This window comes from Meles meles, chromosome 8 (assembly GCF_922984935.1).
Source record: "Meles meles chromosome 8, mMelMel3.1 paternal haplotype, whole genome shotgun sequence".
Classification (NCBI taxonomy): Eukaryota; Metazoa; Chordata; class Mammalia; order Carnivora; family Mustelidae; genus Meles; species Meles meles.
This window is the reverse complement of record NC_060073.1, coordinates 18,564,250-18,580,198: the sequence shown is the minus strand read 5'-3', so window position 1 is coordinate 18,580,198 and position 15,949 is coordinate 18,564,250. Positions and strand designations below refer to the sequence as shown.

Here is a 15,949-nt window from a genome sequence, read left to right as displayed (position 1 = left end):
GGGGGCGCTTCCTCTGCCCGCCGGAGGGGAGCCGCCAGGGCGCGCGCGGGGCGCGCCACCGCCCCCTCCCCGCCGCCCGCCCGCCAGCCCCGCCGGTTGGGCGGGGGCGGGGGCTGTAGCGGGAGGGCGGCGAGGGGCCTCGGTACGCTGCAGCCGCCTGGCCCGCCGGGCGGGAGGAAGCGATGAATATTCAGAGGGGGAGGGGGAAGGGAGGGGGCTGAGCGCTCTCCGCGGCTCCCTGCAGCCCGAGCCGCATGACGCGCGGAGGAGGCAGCGGGAGCCGCCGGAGCCGCAGGAGCCGGGATCAGGGCGCCGCGCGCGGGGGGTGGGCGCCACTTGCTCCGCCCCGCGAAGCCCCTGCGCGCCCAGGGACGCGTCCCTCCCGCGGCAGCCGCGCCAGGCTCCGCCGTGTGGCCACCGCCGCCGCCGCCGCCGCTGCCATGTCCCCGGGGAAGCCCGGGGCGGGCGGAGCGGGGACTAGGCGGACGGGCTGGAGGAGGAGGAGGAGGAGGCGGCGGCTGGAGGCGGCGACGAGGGCGCCCGGGTTCGGGCGCACGGCGCGGCCCGACTCGAGCGTCCCGGGCACGTTCCAGGGCGCGCGGGGCATGAAGCGGGCTGCGCGGGAGGCGCGGCCGCCTCCGCGCTTGCCGGGGCTGCGCTGGGCGCTGCCGCCGCTGCTGCTGCTGTTGCGCTTGGGCCAGGTGAGCGGCCGGGTGGGCCCGGGAGCGGGGGCAGGGTGGGGTGGGCACGAAGAGTGGGGGCGGGACTGGCATCCCCTGCACCTGCCCGGGTGTGCCCTGTCGGCGGGGTCCGCAGGAGGTGGCGAGGGTCCCGAGGGCTCCGAGCCCCCCTCTTGGAGGGGGCTCGCAGGAACCCAGCCGGCCTCGCGCGCCGGCGACCGAGCCCCTGCCCCGGCTGCCCAGTCCAGCGCGGCGGGATCCGGGGTCCCGGGGTGCTGGTGGCCTCCTGGTGGAAGCCCCCGCTCTGGCTCTAGGCCGTCTCTGGCCCGGCCCTTCCCGGAGCTGGTCACATCTGGCCGGCGCGGGCCCGGCCAGCCCGCCCGCGGCGGCCGGAGGGGGCGTGTTTGCGAAGGGCTCGCGTCGCGGAGCGGGGCCGGCCTGGCCGAGCGCGGCCGACCTCCGACCCGGCCTGCAGGGGCCCGAGGGGCTGGGCCGACCCGCAGCGGCGGCGGCGGGGGGAGCCGGGGCAGGGCCGGGCGCGGGGCCTCCGGGCCGAGGGCACCGCTTCTGGAGGGAAGTCCCCAGCCCGGTCAAAGGTGGCCCCTCGCAAGCTTTCGTCAAGGCGACTGTCCCCTTCCCGGAGAAGCTGCTTGCTTCCCTGGGCGTTTATTTCGTGCTTTGTGGGCGCAGGCTCTCCCCGCACCGCCGTTTTCTAGCTTCGCTTTTCAGATACTGCTGTGCCTGGCATTTTGGCGTCCGACCTTTCTGAAAGCGCCGTTTCCCCTTCGTAGTATTCCCATTGGGGCTGAGGCTGGGCAGCTGGGAGACGTTTCCATGTCACAGATGGGGAACTCGAGAGGGAGAAGTGAAAGAGCAGAATCACCCAGCCCTGGTCGCGGGAGCTGAGCAAGCGGGTTCGTCTTCACAGCCTTCTAGGAGCCTGCTAGGGTCCTGCACCCGCGGTCGAAAGTGGCCTGGTGATACCCCTATTGTGCATTTTGTTAATGAAAATCTCGCTTGTTTTATACAAACAGCTCTAAGGAGATAATGTTGGAAGCCTGGGAAATGAGTTATTGGCTAAGGATGGAACCTGGTTTCAGGGAAAACTTTTCAAGCACAGATACAGGATTGTCTGAGAGCAGAAACACCATCCTTGGGGCCGCAAAGAAGCCCAGCAAGCAGGATGCGGACACCATCCTTGGGGCCGCAAAGAAGCCCAGCAAGCAGGATGCGGGAACTGGGGCCTGGGGGCTGTAGGAACTCTCCGCACCCAAAGAGTTGCTCTGGGTGCACGCCTCCCCTCCCAGTTTTCTTCAGCAGACCTTGGAAGGCAGTGTGACCTCCTCTTGCAGAAAACACTCAATTAGCTCTAGGGCCGGGCTTCAGGGTTGGTCATGCTCTTCAGTTTCCCACACCTTCTTTAACAGCGTTTGTAGGGTGGGCTAACACCACCTGCCCCCAAGACTTATTTGAGGAGCGTCCACTAGCTAATGTCTGAAAGAGCTTTGTAAACATTAAAAGGTGTCCAGATGGGGTTACTTAAGACACAGTGTGTATGGACCACCTTCTCCCTGTCCCTGTAAGGAAATTCACGTAGAGCAGTCTATGAGATTAAAAAGAAAATTGCCTCATAATTGAACATCTCTTGGACCAAAGTTTATACTAAAGAAATATTTGCTCTTCATTTATTTTTAGTTTAATTTGACACACATATATTTTTTTATTATATTATGTTTTTACTTTGTCCATGGTGGTTGCTAGCTATGCTTTGAATCAGTGAAAAAATGTCTGGGGTAAATTGATTACTTGCCCAATCCTTCCTTGTATTTCAGTAGCAAATTGCTGCTCTCTGCTTGTCCCTATTCAGATATTTCCTTCCTCTCTAATGTGTTCTGTGGAAACGCAAGGCAACTCTTTATTTCTCATTTTGGGATACATTATAAAATAGGAAATATAAAAGGTTCTCTGAAAAAGTGCTTTCAAAACCCACAGTTGACAGTTCATTTTGAGAGTGGATACTTCAGGGAATTTTCGAGCTGGACCAGACTTTCAAGATAGCCCAAACTCTTCATTTTTTAGGTGAGAATATTGAGGCCTAGAGAAGACGGCGACCAGGCTGAGGTCACCTGGCAAGACAGTGGAAGAGCTGGGACTGGAACTTGTGTTGCCTGCCTCTGCCTCGTCTTTTCATGATACTTTCTCTCTTTTTTTTCTTTCTTCTGCCATGTTTTACTTTGCTGTTACTTTTTTTTTTTAATTTTATTTATTTGACAGAGAGAGAGATCGATCACAAATAGGCAGAGAGGCAGAAGCAGGCTCCCCGCGGAGCAGAGAGCCTGATGTGGGGCTCGATCCCAGGACCCTGAGATCATGACCTGAGCCAAAGGCAGAGGCTTTAACCCACTGAGCCACTCAGGCACCCCACTTTTTTTTTTAAGATTTTATTTATTTTTTTTTGACAGAGATAACAAATAGGCAGAGAAACAAGCAGAAAGAGGGAGAAGCAGGCTCCCCACTGAGCAGAGAACCTGATTCCAGGCTTGATTCCAGGACCCTGAGCGGAATTCATAGGCTTAACCTCTGAGCCACCCAGGTACCCCTTTGGTGGTACTTTTAACTACAGGTGTAGCCCTACCTCACTGGGGAAGCCCTATACTGTAGGTATAAATTGCATTTTTCAAAAGGAAACATGCTTGAGATTGGAAGTCATACTTGAGATTTCTGAAGTTTGTGCATTTAGGAGATGTGGGTGAAGATATCAGGCTGCCTCCCTAACATTTGATTGGTTTTCTGAAGCTTGGATGGTGTGTGTGTGTGTGTGTGTGTGTGTGTGTGTGTTTTAAATGGAATCAACTGTAGCAGGTCAAAAAAATGGACAAGGCATGGAAAAGACACAGCTCTGTGAGGGAATTAATGAGGATGGGTGTGGAGGCTGAAGAGAGGAGATGCTGGAAGTTCCAGTGCTTTGTAGGGGCGGAAAAGCCATTTTTGACCCTGGCATCTCATTCCCCTTCTTCAAGACAGAAGGACTGTCGGAGATGATTCCAGCCTGAGGACAGTGCTAGTTGAAGTGTCTGACTCCACCCATTCTCGTAGCATTTTTGCACACTAACTTTGGTTTATGTGTATGTTTTAGGCAATGTGACCGGGCGGTCCTGTCCCCCTGCAGCCTCCCCTCCTTTTCTTGGGAAATAGTCCTGACAGATTCTTTAAGAAATAGCTTGATAGTGGGCTGCTTTAAAATGGGGTGGGAGGCGGGGAGAAAGAAAGGAAGAAAGAAAGAAAGAAGCTGGTAACTGATAGCTGTTTTGTTGGTCTTATAGTGTTTTGGATTTGCTTTTTCTTTGCTTTCTTGTTTCCTGGTGAATAATAAGTGTTTGCATCTGTGATCTATAATAGCTAATTCTTAAGCCTGCTTACCTACCTGCTTCATCCAGACTACAAAAAATATGTTGACTCCTCCTAAAGTTGCTTGTTAAAATCTCATATGGGTGACTTTAAATATTTTGTTTTGCTTCAGAACAACAATGGAAAAACCAAACGATTATCTTTTGTTTGCAGACAGTTTAAGAAAACAGAGCAGGCTGGTTTATGGTTAGACTGTGACTTTGAGCTGATTTCAAGTTGAGCCCCACCATGAAGACAACCACGGATCCCCAAGCTTTCCTGAGCAGGGAGAATCCTGGCTCCTGAGTGAACAATTTTGGTCAGCAAAGAGGTTATTTAGCTCCTAAAAGTAATTTTTTGCTTGGGGTTGAGGCCGAGGTAGAGTTGCCGGATGACTATAGGCCTGGGTTTAGCCCGCACATGGCCCGCAATTACTTCTTAGTCCATTCACTGCTTGGCCAAGGGAATTATTTTGAGTGCAGGGTAAGAGGCAATTTTCTGTATATTTCCTCTTTAACCTCACGCTGCTGGTAACATTATAATTAATAGGTAATGTTATACGTGGTAGATACTGTGGTCAGGGTTTGAATGCATTATCTCATTTGACCATTTCAGAAATACTAAAAGGTAGGTGCTGTTCATGTTCCCATTTTATCTGAGAGAAAACTGGGGTTCTGTGCTTACCCACGATTTATAACTAGGATTCAGTAGAGCCAGGCCTGATGCCTTCACTGCCCCCATTTTCTGTCCCGTGCCGTATAAAGTCATATATTTTAGAGAAGGTCTTCAGTGTGCAAGTGAGACATGAGGACAGACTTGTGGTGAAGAACGGGCTTGTGGGTTCTGAACCCTGATGGGGCAGGGAGTCCTTTTGGCTTCTCTGCATCTTGTACTCTATAGGGTCTGCTCTGTTTGTGACACGGACAACCCAGGTACCTCCTTCCTGCTCGTCTTGCTTTGAGAGCCTGAGTCTTAGTGGTGACAGGGTCTGGGGTGGAAAGACCTGGGTTTGGGTCCTTGCTCCGCCACTTAGTTGCTGCATAAACTTGAGCAAGTCCCTTAACCTCGGTGACTCCTCATTTCCTTATCTGGAAAATGGGACTAACACTTCCTGCTTCCCTGGGCAGCTGAAGAGGAGCAAATAGGATAGGAGAGGAACTGCCATATGAAATCTAAGGCACGATTCTAAGGTTGTGGCTAAGGCTGTTGTTTGGGGGGAAGAAGTGGGGCTTCACAACATTAGTTCATGTAACAAATCCTTATCAGGCGCTTCTCACAGAGTGACACCTGTGGGCATGCACAGTAAACTTAGCTCAGTCACAAAACCTTTTTTTTTTTTTCTAAATGTTAAGAATTATTTATTTCAGGGGGTATTAGTAAAAAAAATTGTAAGTTGCATAACATGTCCATGATTTTATAGGTAGAGTGAAGCTAAATGTAGTATCTTGGCATGTAAATTGTTTATGTTTAGTAAAAAGCTGATCCGAAGAAAAATATTGGGTACCTATTTATGAAATGATGATATGGTTATGGCAAACTTGTAAAGGTGAAAAATTGCTTAAGTTTAGGAAGTACTGGGCACACAGCAGACAGCCTGCCTTCGTGACTTACAGGCCTTGGGAGTGAGAGGTTACTCTGATCGCCCCCAGCCAGCCACTCACAACTGTGATACAGGCTGTGTGTGTGTGATGTCCTCATTGTCCTCCACCTCCTGCACCCCTGTCAGGGATGAGTGGGGGCAGAGGGTCTCTAAGTCAAGGTCCCTGGAAATGGCAGATATCTCAGGCAAGAGAAGTCCACTGTCATTTGTCACCGCCTTGTGTGGCTTTCCTGGTGACCCTGCAGAGGACAGGAGCTGTAGGAACTTTGTTATTACTTCCTTATTAGTGATAGCTGTAGTCATCCCATTGTCTCGGAATTTTCATGGCATGTAAATGCTGGGGTGGAGGGTGGGGGGGGGACTGAAACGGTGGGTTAGGGGGCCTTTTGAAAGCAAAGTACTGTCAGCTCCCACAGAAGGTCTAATTTTAAACATGCAAATATTTTTCAGTTCCACTTTTCCTTCTTCCTGTTAGAGGAAAGCTGTACCCTGTTGCCATTTCTGAGTTTTGAGCAGACAATGTCGTCATTATGCTCCAAACTATCTCCTTCTCCAGGGCAGAAATGGGTAGTGGTTTTCTGGGTGCCTGCGCTGGGCCCCAGCCCAGTGTTATTTCATGGCTTCTGGGTAAATAAGTGAGGGAACATTAAAACTTAGCACCAGCATGGAGTCCATAACACAGTGGTTTTTAATCTTTCCCGGGGGTGAGGTGGGGGTGTGAGACCCTTACAGAGTATGTAAAAGGGAAGTATCTTCTCCCTAAAAGGAATGCACATATTGACAACTTTGTATCCAATTTCAAGGGTTTCATAGACTTTTTGAAACAGCCTAGGATTCGCAAGTTAAAAACCCTCCAATCTAAAGCTGTATAGCATTAGAAAAATATCAGTTTTCTTCAGAGGTAATCACTGTGGGTATCCTTGGTTTCCTTCCAGGAGGAAAAATGTTTCTTTGTAATGTATACATGTATCTGCATTAATCTTTTAAAAAAATTACATTGAAAACTTTATGTATATATCATAGTCTACTTAGCCTTTTAATTTACTTTGTTACTTAAGAGATTATTTAATACCTTTACTGACAGCTTTAACTCCTTCTTTTAAATGACTGCTTGGGATTCTGATGTGTGAAGTTACCATGATTTATTTGACCATGCCCTTATCAGGGGACACTTTAACTGTTTTTAGTGCCCCTTCCCCAAGCCTTTTACAAATCATGCTTCAGAGAATGTCTTTCGTGCCTATTTCTTGTCACTTTCACAAGGATATCCATAGGATAAATTTCTAATTTTAGGATTGTTGCATTAGAGGGTACATGCATTTAAAGTTTGGTAGCTGTTGTTGTTTCCTCCAGAAACGTTGCCCCAGTTTGCCTGCACCCACGCATAGGTTTGAGAACTGAAGATTATTAAATTTTATTTTTTTAATCTTTTAAAGTTTTTTTTTTTCTTTAAGTAATCTCTGCACCCAACGTGGGGCTTGAACTCACAACCCTGAGATCAAGAGTTGCATGCTTTACTGCCTGAGCCAGCCAGGCACCCCCAGGATTATTAAATTTTTAAATGTGTGCCAGTCTGAGAGGTAAAAAATTTGTATCTTGCTACTTTTATTTATATCTTTGAATTAGTTGAATATTTTTTCCTATGTTTTGGACATCTGCATTTCTTCCTTCCTTCTTTACTTTCTAGCTAACTCCCTGTTCATTAAAAAAAAAAAAAGAAAAAGAAAAAAGATTGCCATTTTGTTATTGATTTGTATAGGGTCTTTGGAAATTAAAGAAGTTAGTCCTATGGCTCTCATTTGTGTTTTCCAAGTATTTTCGATGTGGCCCTTGTTCTTCAGGGACTCAGAAATAAATAAGATCCCTGGATGGTGAAGAGACTATAGAGCTTGGAACCGGATTGCTTGGTTGGAACCCTGCCTCTCCCATCTAACTAGCTGTGATCTTCGGCAGGTGCCTGAACCTTTCTGATCCTTGGTGTTCACATTTCTAAAATGCTAATAATACTAATAGTAACTTCTCACACAGCGTAGTTGGATAAGTTGAAATTGCATTATGTCAAAGTTCCTTGTAAATGGGTACAGAAATAGAACAATATTTAACAGAATATTCCATTTACTCAGGAGTTAGATTTTCAAGTTAGGGCACACGGCCATAATTAGGACTTGTCAAAATTGTGCCACAGAATCTTTTAAATTGGATTTAAGAGATTAAGTCCACAATGGAATGTTAACACACACACATATGCATATAAATGTATTCAGATGTATAATGTGGAGCCGTGTACGCTTCCCTGATAGCATAATTTAAATTACATCTCTTGGGGCACCTGGCTGGCTCAGTCAGTTAAGTGTCTAACTCTCCGTTTCAGCTCAGGTCACAATCTCAGGGTTGTGAGATCAAAACCTGCGTCAGGCTCCGCACTCTGCGGGAGTCTGCTTGAGATTCTCTCTCTCCCTTGCCCTTTGTCCCTCCCCTGCTCTGTTTCTCCCTCAAATAAAGAAATAAATCTTAAAAAAGAAACAAATTACATTTCTCTTTTGACAGTGAATATAATTAATATAGGTTAAATGACCACAAGATATGACTGAAGAGTGGCCAGGGTGGTCCTAAGCACCGAGAAGCGCAGGACTACTGACCATGGTCTTTAAAAAACAGGGTTCTGCTTGCATTAACTTGAGCATTTCTCTTTGTTTTGTGACCTGACCAGCTCTGGCTGTGGCTGCCTCCCTGCTCTGGCCCTTTCCTGCAGGGCCAAGAGGAGTTATTTAATACCACCAATCAAAAGTAAAGATATAATCCTTGGCTCTAATTGCAGGAGGTGGGAGACCAGAGGAGTCTGTCCTGACTGTTCCACTGGTTTCTATGGCTGCAAAGCGGTCCTGCAGCTCCTGCTCCTGGCTCAAGGGCTGCCTTCTTCTCATGTCCTTGTGTCATGGGGTTCTTCCTTACCCACTGGAAGAGGACCTTGCTGGCAGTCCTGTTCCTGAGCCCGGAGACAGAGAGCTGCAGGGAGCTCGATGTGGGTAGAGTTTATCATACCAGCTTGGGAGTCGGACAGACCTGACTCCTCCAAGAACTCTTATGCTCAGAGCTGTACTTCTTCTCATCTGGAAAATGGGGACAATAAAAATACGGATTAAAGGGATCCACGTAACAAGTTCTTAGCATGAAATAAACCCTCAAAAGATGTTGGCTGTTGTTTTATCATCTTATTTTGCTGGGGGTACTGGCATAAATTAGCTCTTAGAAAGATTTAAAAAATTATGTTTACCTTGTAGGTTACAAAGCCCTTCAGCATGTATGAGCTTATAGCATTCCTGTGAGTTTGTCATTCCCACTATTTATTTATTTATTTAAAAAGATTTTATAGTCTGTCTTCTGCTCAGATCATGAGCCCAGAGTCCTGGAATTGAGTCCCACAACAGGCTCCTTGCTCAGCAGAGAGTCTGCTTCTCCCTCTACCTACTTCTCCCTCTGCCTGCCACTCCGTCTGCTTGTGCTCTTTCTCCCTCTCTCTCTCTCTCTCTCTCTGTGCCAAATAAATGTTTATTTGGCACAGAGAGAGAGATCGACAGAGAGAGAGAGAGAGAGAGAGAGAGAGACCGCACGAGTAGGGTGAGCAGCAGCAAGCAGTGGGCAAAGCAGGCTCTCGGATGAGCAGAGAGCCCAATGTGGGGCTCAGTCCCAGGACCTTGGGATCATGACCTGAGCTGAAGGCAGACCCTTAACTGAGCCACCTAGGTGCCCCTGTCCTTCCCACTTAAGGTGCAGCTCAGTCTGTCTCTGAGTGACTTGTCCAATTCAGGTGTCACCTGTCTTTTGTACATAGTGTAGCCAAGTTGTAAAACTTAATTAAATTTGGAATCAGTGTACAAGAGGCACATACTTTTAGGTTGAACCATATGAAATATTATTTTTGGTCCTTTGACTATTGGCCCTCAAACATGGTTCCACCTAATATGATCCAGAACATGAGCGAAGTTGGGAAAACCAAACCCTAGATCTATCTGCTGGAAAGTAGTCTGTTTAAAACCGTGGGCCGTAAAACCAATTTAGTAAGTTATGAGCACCATTAAAGAATGATAGACTAGAGAGTTTCAAGGTTCACTGCATATAGAAAAGGTAAGTGTTGTGTCATGAAATTTGTTTCCGTGACATATACTCTGTGCGTGTGTGTGCTGAAGTGTGGAGTTTGAATTTCTTATTGTGACTTTCGGCATTGTCCAAGAAACTGGAAGCTGCTAGGATAGGCCGTCGAGTGGCAGAAGATGTGGGGGAAGGGTGGGGGTGGCTTTTGTTTCCAGAGACGGTGGGAAACCAGTATAAAGTCCCCAGTTATGCACTGTAAATGCCCCCAAGTGTAGCTGAACAGGGTCTTGCTGTGGCTGGTGCAAGAGGGACCAGCTTTCAGGGAGGTCCCTAGGAAGGGAGCGGGTCCACTGGAAACTGAGGGGGCCTATTCTTAAGTAGTTGCCCTTATGGAAACTGTAGGGGGACCGCCTCTGAAGACCACCCTGTAGCACAAGCTATTGGCTATGCTTTGTGTTCTTTGGTTAATGGGTTAGGTAGAAAGCAAACCTTTCCTGCCTCCTGTGTCATGTACTCTGAGAACTTAGGAGCAGATCTCGGGGGGTCTGAAGTTCTGAGGGACCATCAGCCATCTGGTGAGTAGTGGGGACTCACACTTGGCCCTGCCTGGCCTCACAGCCCAGAATTTTTACCTCCAGGTTGTGTTGCCCTCACTGCACCCATGCTGATCTGCACAGGACCTCATGCTGATGCTCTGGGGGCCCTTAGACCCCAGTTGGCTGGAGGGGCCTCATCCAGAGGGGGTTGATTTAATTCCCAGGTGAGTCAGTTTAGGTTGTTGTCATTTTTTTATATAAAAAAATTGGAAACGTAGATAAATAAAAGAAGAAAGCAAAATTATCTGTAATCTCCACTCCCCTAAACTATTTTGAATGGTAATTTTTTCTTTGTTTTTATTTTCCTCCTCCCTCCCTCCCTCTCCCTCCGTCCCTCCCTCCTTCCCTCCCTTCCTTCCTTCCTCCTTCCTTCCTCCCTTTATTTCCCTCCCTCCCTTCCTACCCATCCATCCATCCATCCTAAAATAGGATTACCTGCTAGATGTGTTTTGTAACTTCTATGTGTGTGTGTGTGTGTGTGTGTATTACAATGGGGGGGCAAATGCATCCCTAGGGGTACCCCAGAAAGCTATAGCATAAACATGAGGCTTTTTCCTGGAGCATCACTCTTACTTAGTGGGAAATATTTTCCAATATTCTTTGTAAACAAACAAATATGGTCATATTGTAGATTAGATGTGAAATTTGCATCCAGAATCTTTTCAGCAACCATAAAGAAATCTTCAGTTTCTGGGGATGTGAGTTCACTCTCCTGTCTGTTCTTGGGGGCAGTTTGTGAAGTAGTGACAATATATTGCAAACATTTTCCTTTGCCCAGTAGATGTTCTTTACTCTTGGTAACTTTTAGCGGTTGCATCCTATTGGGAGGTTCCTTATCTCATTTCTCCTGTGATTAATCTTCCAGATTATTTTTGACTTTTTTTTTTTTTCCTGCCATCAACCCTATTCAGATGACTTTGTGATTCAATCTCTGAACACATCTCTGATGATTGTCTTTGGATAAATTGAGATTATAGAAATAACAGTGGCAGGTGCCAAAGGCTGGATATTGATTATGAATTATAATCAGCACTTTTTACATGTGAACTTGTGTAATCCTATGATGTAGGTACAGGGATGGACACTGAGGCCCCGAGAGTTATGACCTGGCCCGTGGCCATGTACCTCAGCTAGCTGGTTGCGGGCTTCTTTGGGGGCACAAGAGGGAGCCAAACAGGACTGCTTACATGCATGGACAGCTGGGTGTGAGGGCAGTTCTCAAATGTAGGAGGGCCGTCTTCTGTGGGATAGGTGCTGCCCAGAGTCATGACGTGGCAGAAGTAAATTATTTCCCAAAGCCACAAAAGATAAGATAGTCTTTGCTATGGATTTTGGATTCTGGAACCATCTGTGATAAAGACTTCCCGAAACTTTGTGGCCTTGGCCCCAATCAAATAAATGACATAATGGCATCTTGTTGGAGTCTTGGTCTTACTGTTGTGAATGAATTTGGGTTTCATAGAACTTGAACTTGGGCACATATCCCTTCAAGAAGAGGAGTATGGCCTTTGGTATTAGCAGAAGCATGGGTCCATATCCACATTCTTCTATACCATGTGGCCCTACTATCTACCCAGGTGCTTAAGCTACTTGGAACCTGTTGTGTCATCTGGAAAGTGATAACGATTGCCAGGCCATGAGTTATTAGGGTTAAGTGAGGGAAGGTGTATAAGGCACCCAGTCCAGTTTGTGGTGTTTAGCAGCTCCTTAAATTTTCAATTCCGATTCACCCCTCTTCATTAACACAACATCTCCTGACTTTGGGGGCTGCAGTTGCCCTGTTCCCAAGATATGAGGAGACCTACTCTGAAGGTGTTCAACTATTGTGAGCCTTGATGCCTGAGAGTATTATCTAAAATGGGCACCAAATCCCACTGTGTGGAGAGAAATTGCAGAGATGTAAGCATGAGAGCTTTTCCTTAAGACATGTTGGCCTGTCTGAAGATGCTCTTCTATCCTCTGAATCACAACTGTCTCTAGAAGAGAATGTCAGTTAAGTTAGAGTGGGAGATCACGAGAGAGAAGAGAGAGATCCCATACAACCAAGCAAAGCCAGCCTTTCCTGGAGGAGAATAATGGTCCTGCTGGCCATTTCTCCTTGCTGGTGAGACCATCCCTGCTCATTAAAGTCTACCTCCAGGAGTTATTTACTGAGCACTAGCACACCTTTGAACTCTAGCACTCTCCAGCCTAGCTCATGTCTCTTCCATTGCTATACACCTGCTACATAAAGGTTGGCCTCATCATCAAATGCTCATCTTTTGATTTCATGCCTCAACCTATTTCTCAGGCTCATCTCATCCTGCAAACCATTCTCCCCCCAAATGCTCTCTTTCCTTGTTCTCTGATCCTGCATTCTCATTAGAGTTTAGACTTGATACTGAAGTTGTTTTCATAGCTCAGACCTGGAATTCTCCAACATCAATGATAACCTCCAATTTGGCTTCCTGGTACCTGGCTGCTGGGAGTCTGTTCCTATAATAGTGGACATCAGGCAGATGAAGTCACATTTGCTGATAGTCTCACTCTGGGCTTGTTCATGGGACTGAGCCAGTATAATGCAGTGGTTAAAACCCCAGGGCTTTTGAGACAGATGCCTGGGTGGGAATTCCTTGTTTTACTTTGACCATGTTAGAATCTCTCTGTGCCTCAATTTTCTCGACTATAAAATAGTGGTGATAATAGGACTCAGCTCTCAGGTTGTTATAGGAAGTACATAGAATAAAGTATGTATCACAAAGAATTATTCAGCACACATATTAAATAATAAAGAGAGGATAGATGTACTGGGGTGGGACTTAGACCCTCAGCCTCTTTCTGACCACGGAGTTTGCCACCAGTCTTTTGATTTCTTTTGGAAGATATGTGTGTAGCTCTTAGCCTTTGCTCTCCCCTGGAATCTGGCATTTCAGCTTTGCCCCTGAGAGTGTGGTGAGAGTGAGTGAGGCCTTCTTTTCCTTTAAACCAGGGTTTTCAGCCTCAGCACTATGGATGCTTGGGCCCCATTAATTCGTTGTGTTGGGGACGGTCCTGTGCATGGTAGGATGGTTAGTGACATCCCTGCTTGCTAGATGCCGGAAGCACCCCTCCCCCCACCAACACACACTCACACTTGTAATAATGAAAAATGTCTTCAGATAGTGCCAGATGTCCCCTGAGGGGGACCGTGTCCTGGTTGAGAACCATGGCTTTAGGCCATGTTGTGTTGAAGCAAAGGTTTAGGTCTCCAGTACCTGGCAGTCTCAGTAGTGGGGACTGGCTGTCCTTCCATTTCCATGGGATCCTGTTGGTAACTGATCCGCCTTCCCAGTGAGACAGTAGGTATCCACAAACCAGAGTTTTTCAGATGGGACAGACGGCCAGGTTGCTAGGTCTCAGAAGAGGGCTCACAGCTGACTCTCTGCTTGCTCAGGGAGAGTTTTTAGGGATACTGTGGGAGAGGAAGCACTGTGCAAGGAGTCGTGGCACCTGGGGCTTCATTCCTATGCACCATCACTTCCTGTGTTCTTGGCCTCAGTTTCTTGCCCTGCAAAATGGGGATAATTGACATTATTCCCATCCTCTCTCTCCAGGGTGAGGGAGAAGCCAGTAATGCAGTAGGTGTGCAGCTGGGGATGTGAGGTTGAGGGAGAAGCTCAAACGTGCCAAGTTCCACAGCTGAGATAGACCCAGTCAAAGGGAGATCCCATTACAAAGAGATGCACTGCCAAGTTCCCCCTCTCAGCAGCTCCCTGGAGCAATTTTCAGCTTCTAGAGTGTTTGCAGTCCCCAGGGCATAAACCTGGAGATAATGCTGTCCAGCGGAGACACCAGCAGGAATGAGGCAGGAGGAGAAACCTGGGAAACCCACTGAAACTCCCTGGTGATGCTGTCCGGCCAGCAGCAAGAACGGTTGGCTTTTGGAAAACTCAGCGTGCATACAGCTTTTCAGGAAAACAGCACTCTGTGACGCCACTCCAGCGCTCCCAGTCCTGTGGGTCAGACCTGGTCTGGACATCCTGTTGTCTGGGGCTCCATTTTCTTTTACCCGGATCCCAGCCCGTTATTCTGCAATGTCCACTGTACTGTCTACACTGTGTATGGGGCCTTCCTTTCATCCTTGTGGTGATTGGTGGTCGCGTCTGTTGTCGAGAGGAGTCAACGAAGAGGTGAAGTGACTTGCCCAGAGCCAGGGATGTGGCTGTTCCAGGATCTTCTCCGGCTTTGTGATCAACAGCAACATAATGCTTTCAAAGCCCTGAATTTTCTCATGTGCCAAATGGGGACAGTAAACACCTCAGAGGCTGGGGATTTCAATTCCACAAGAAAATGCATGGGGAGGCTCCCAGTATGGCACCTGGCGCGCGCACGCGCACACACACACACACACACTGTCCCGTTTGGGGCGACTCAGTGATAGCACAGGATATCAGCTTCAATGATATCCTGTTTTTCCAGGAATGAGTTTTTCCAGGAATAGCATTGGCTTGCCCTGATCTCATCTACAGTCTGTCTCAGGCCCTGTCCGGTAAATGTTTGGGGGTGCAGCTGTCTGGTGCGGGATGTCACCTGGGGAGGACAGAGAGTATGAGGGTCAGGAATGGAACGCGTGATCTCACAGTCTGGCCTCAAACCAGCTGAGCACATTGCCCAGCAACTTGGTAGTTAATCATTACTGGTAAGAAGATAAAAAGGATCATTGAGAGTGAGAAAGGACTCTGAGACATTAGGCCAGGGAAGACAAATGGGTTCCAGTTTGTGTCCATCTTCAAGTGATTGATAGTGGTGACTTGGGGTCCTGCATAGAAGGGAGTGTCGGATCAGTGGGGTTGGCCTACTTAGCAGGAGAGGGTGCTGGGATCAATTGGCGATGTCTGTTGTGGCCACAAGAAAGGCAAGGAGCGGTGTACTTGCTGTTTATTTGCTCTCTGAGGCTTAGGACTTGCTCACTGGAGTGTCACCTAGCAAATCACAAAATCTTTCTTGGAAAAAAAATTTATTTTTTAAGATTTTATTTATGTATTAGAGAGAGAGCATGAGCAGGGGCAGAGAGACAGAGGGAGAGAGGGAGAAACAGACTCTTCGCTGAGCAGGGAGCCCAGCTCAGGGCTCCATCCCAGGCTTTGGGATCACGACCTGAGTGAAAGCAGACCCTTAACTGAGTCACCCAGGCGCCCCCTCAGTAAAGATCTTTGAAGGGTGTCTGATTCTTGAGTGTCATCTCTGAGAACGTGACTTTTGCTTGCGTGTCCTCAGTGAGGAGGAACTCGCTCTTCCAAAGGCAGCACGTTGTGTATTTGGGCGCACCTCCCGGGTAGTGCTTATACCCCTGAGGGGAAGAAGGCCTTAGAAGCCCCTCTAAGTGGGTCCTTCTCAACAGGCCCCCACCTGTGGAGCTTCTAGGAAATACTGATGGGTGCCCGCACTCCTGAGTCGTGGGATTTGAGTATCTGGGTGGGTGGGCACACCATGCCCAGCCTTGCTCATTGGTGTTTTTCTTCAAACTCTTCACATGGTGTTAAGGTGCAGCCTGGGCTGAGAACTACTGACCACCCCCCCCCCCTCTTTTTTCCTGGAACAGAGGCCAGAATGGGCACAACTGTCCAGGGTTACAG

At 48.1% G+C, this 15,949-nt stretch overlaps 1 protein-coding gene across 1 annotated transcript in view; it reads left to right on the top strand.

The window, feature by feature from the left end:
- Nucleotides 1–242: 242 nt before the first annotated feature.
- Nucleotides 243–15,949, top strand: part of PTPRJ (protein tyrosine phosphatase receptor type J) — a 161,494-nt gene continuing 145,787 nt past the window's right edge. The window contains exon 1 of the mRNA XM_046014724.1: nucleotides 243–701. Coding sequence (XP_045870680.1) covers nucleotides 255–701 — 447 coding nt within the window. The 5' untranslated portion in view covers nucleotides 243–254. The remainder of the gene's footprint in view (nucleotides 702–15,949) is intronic.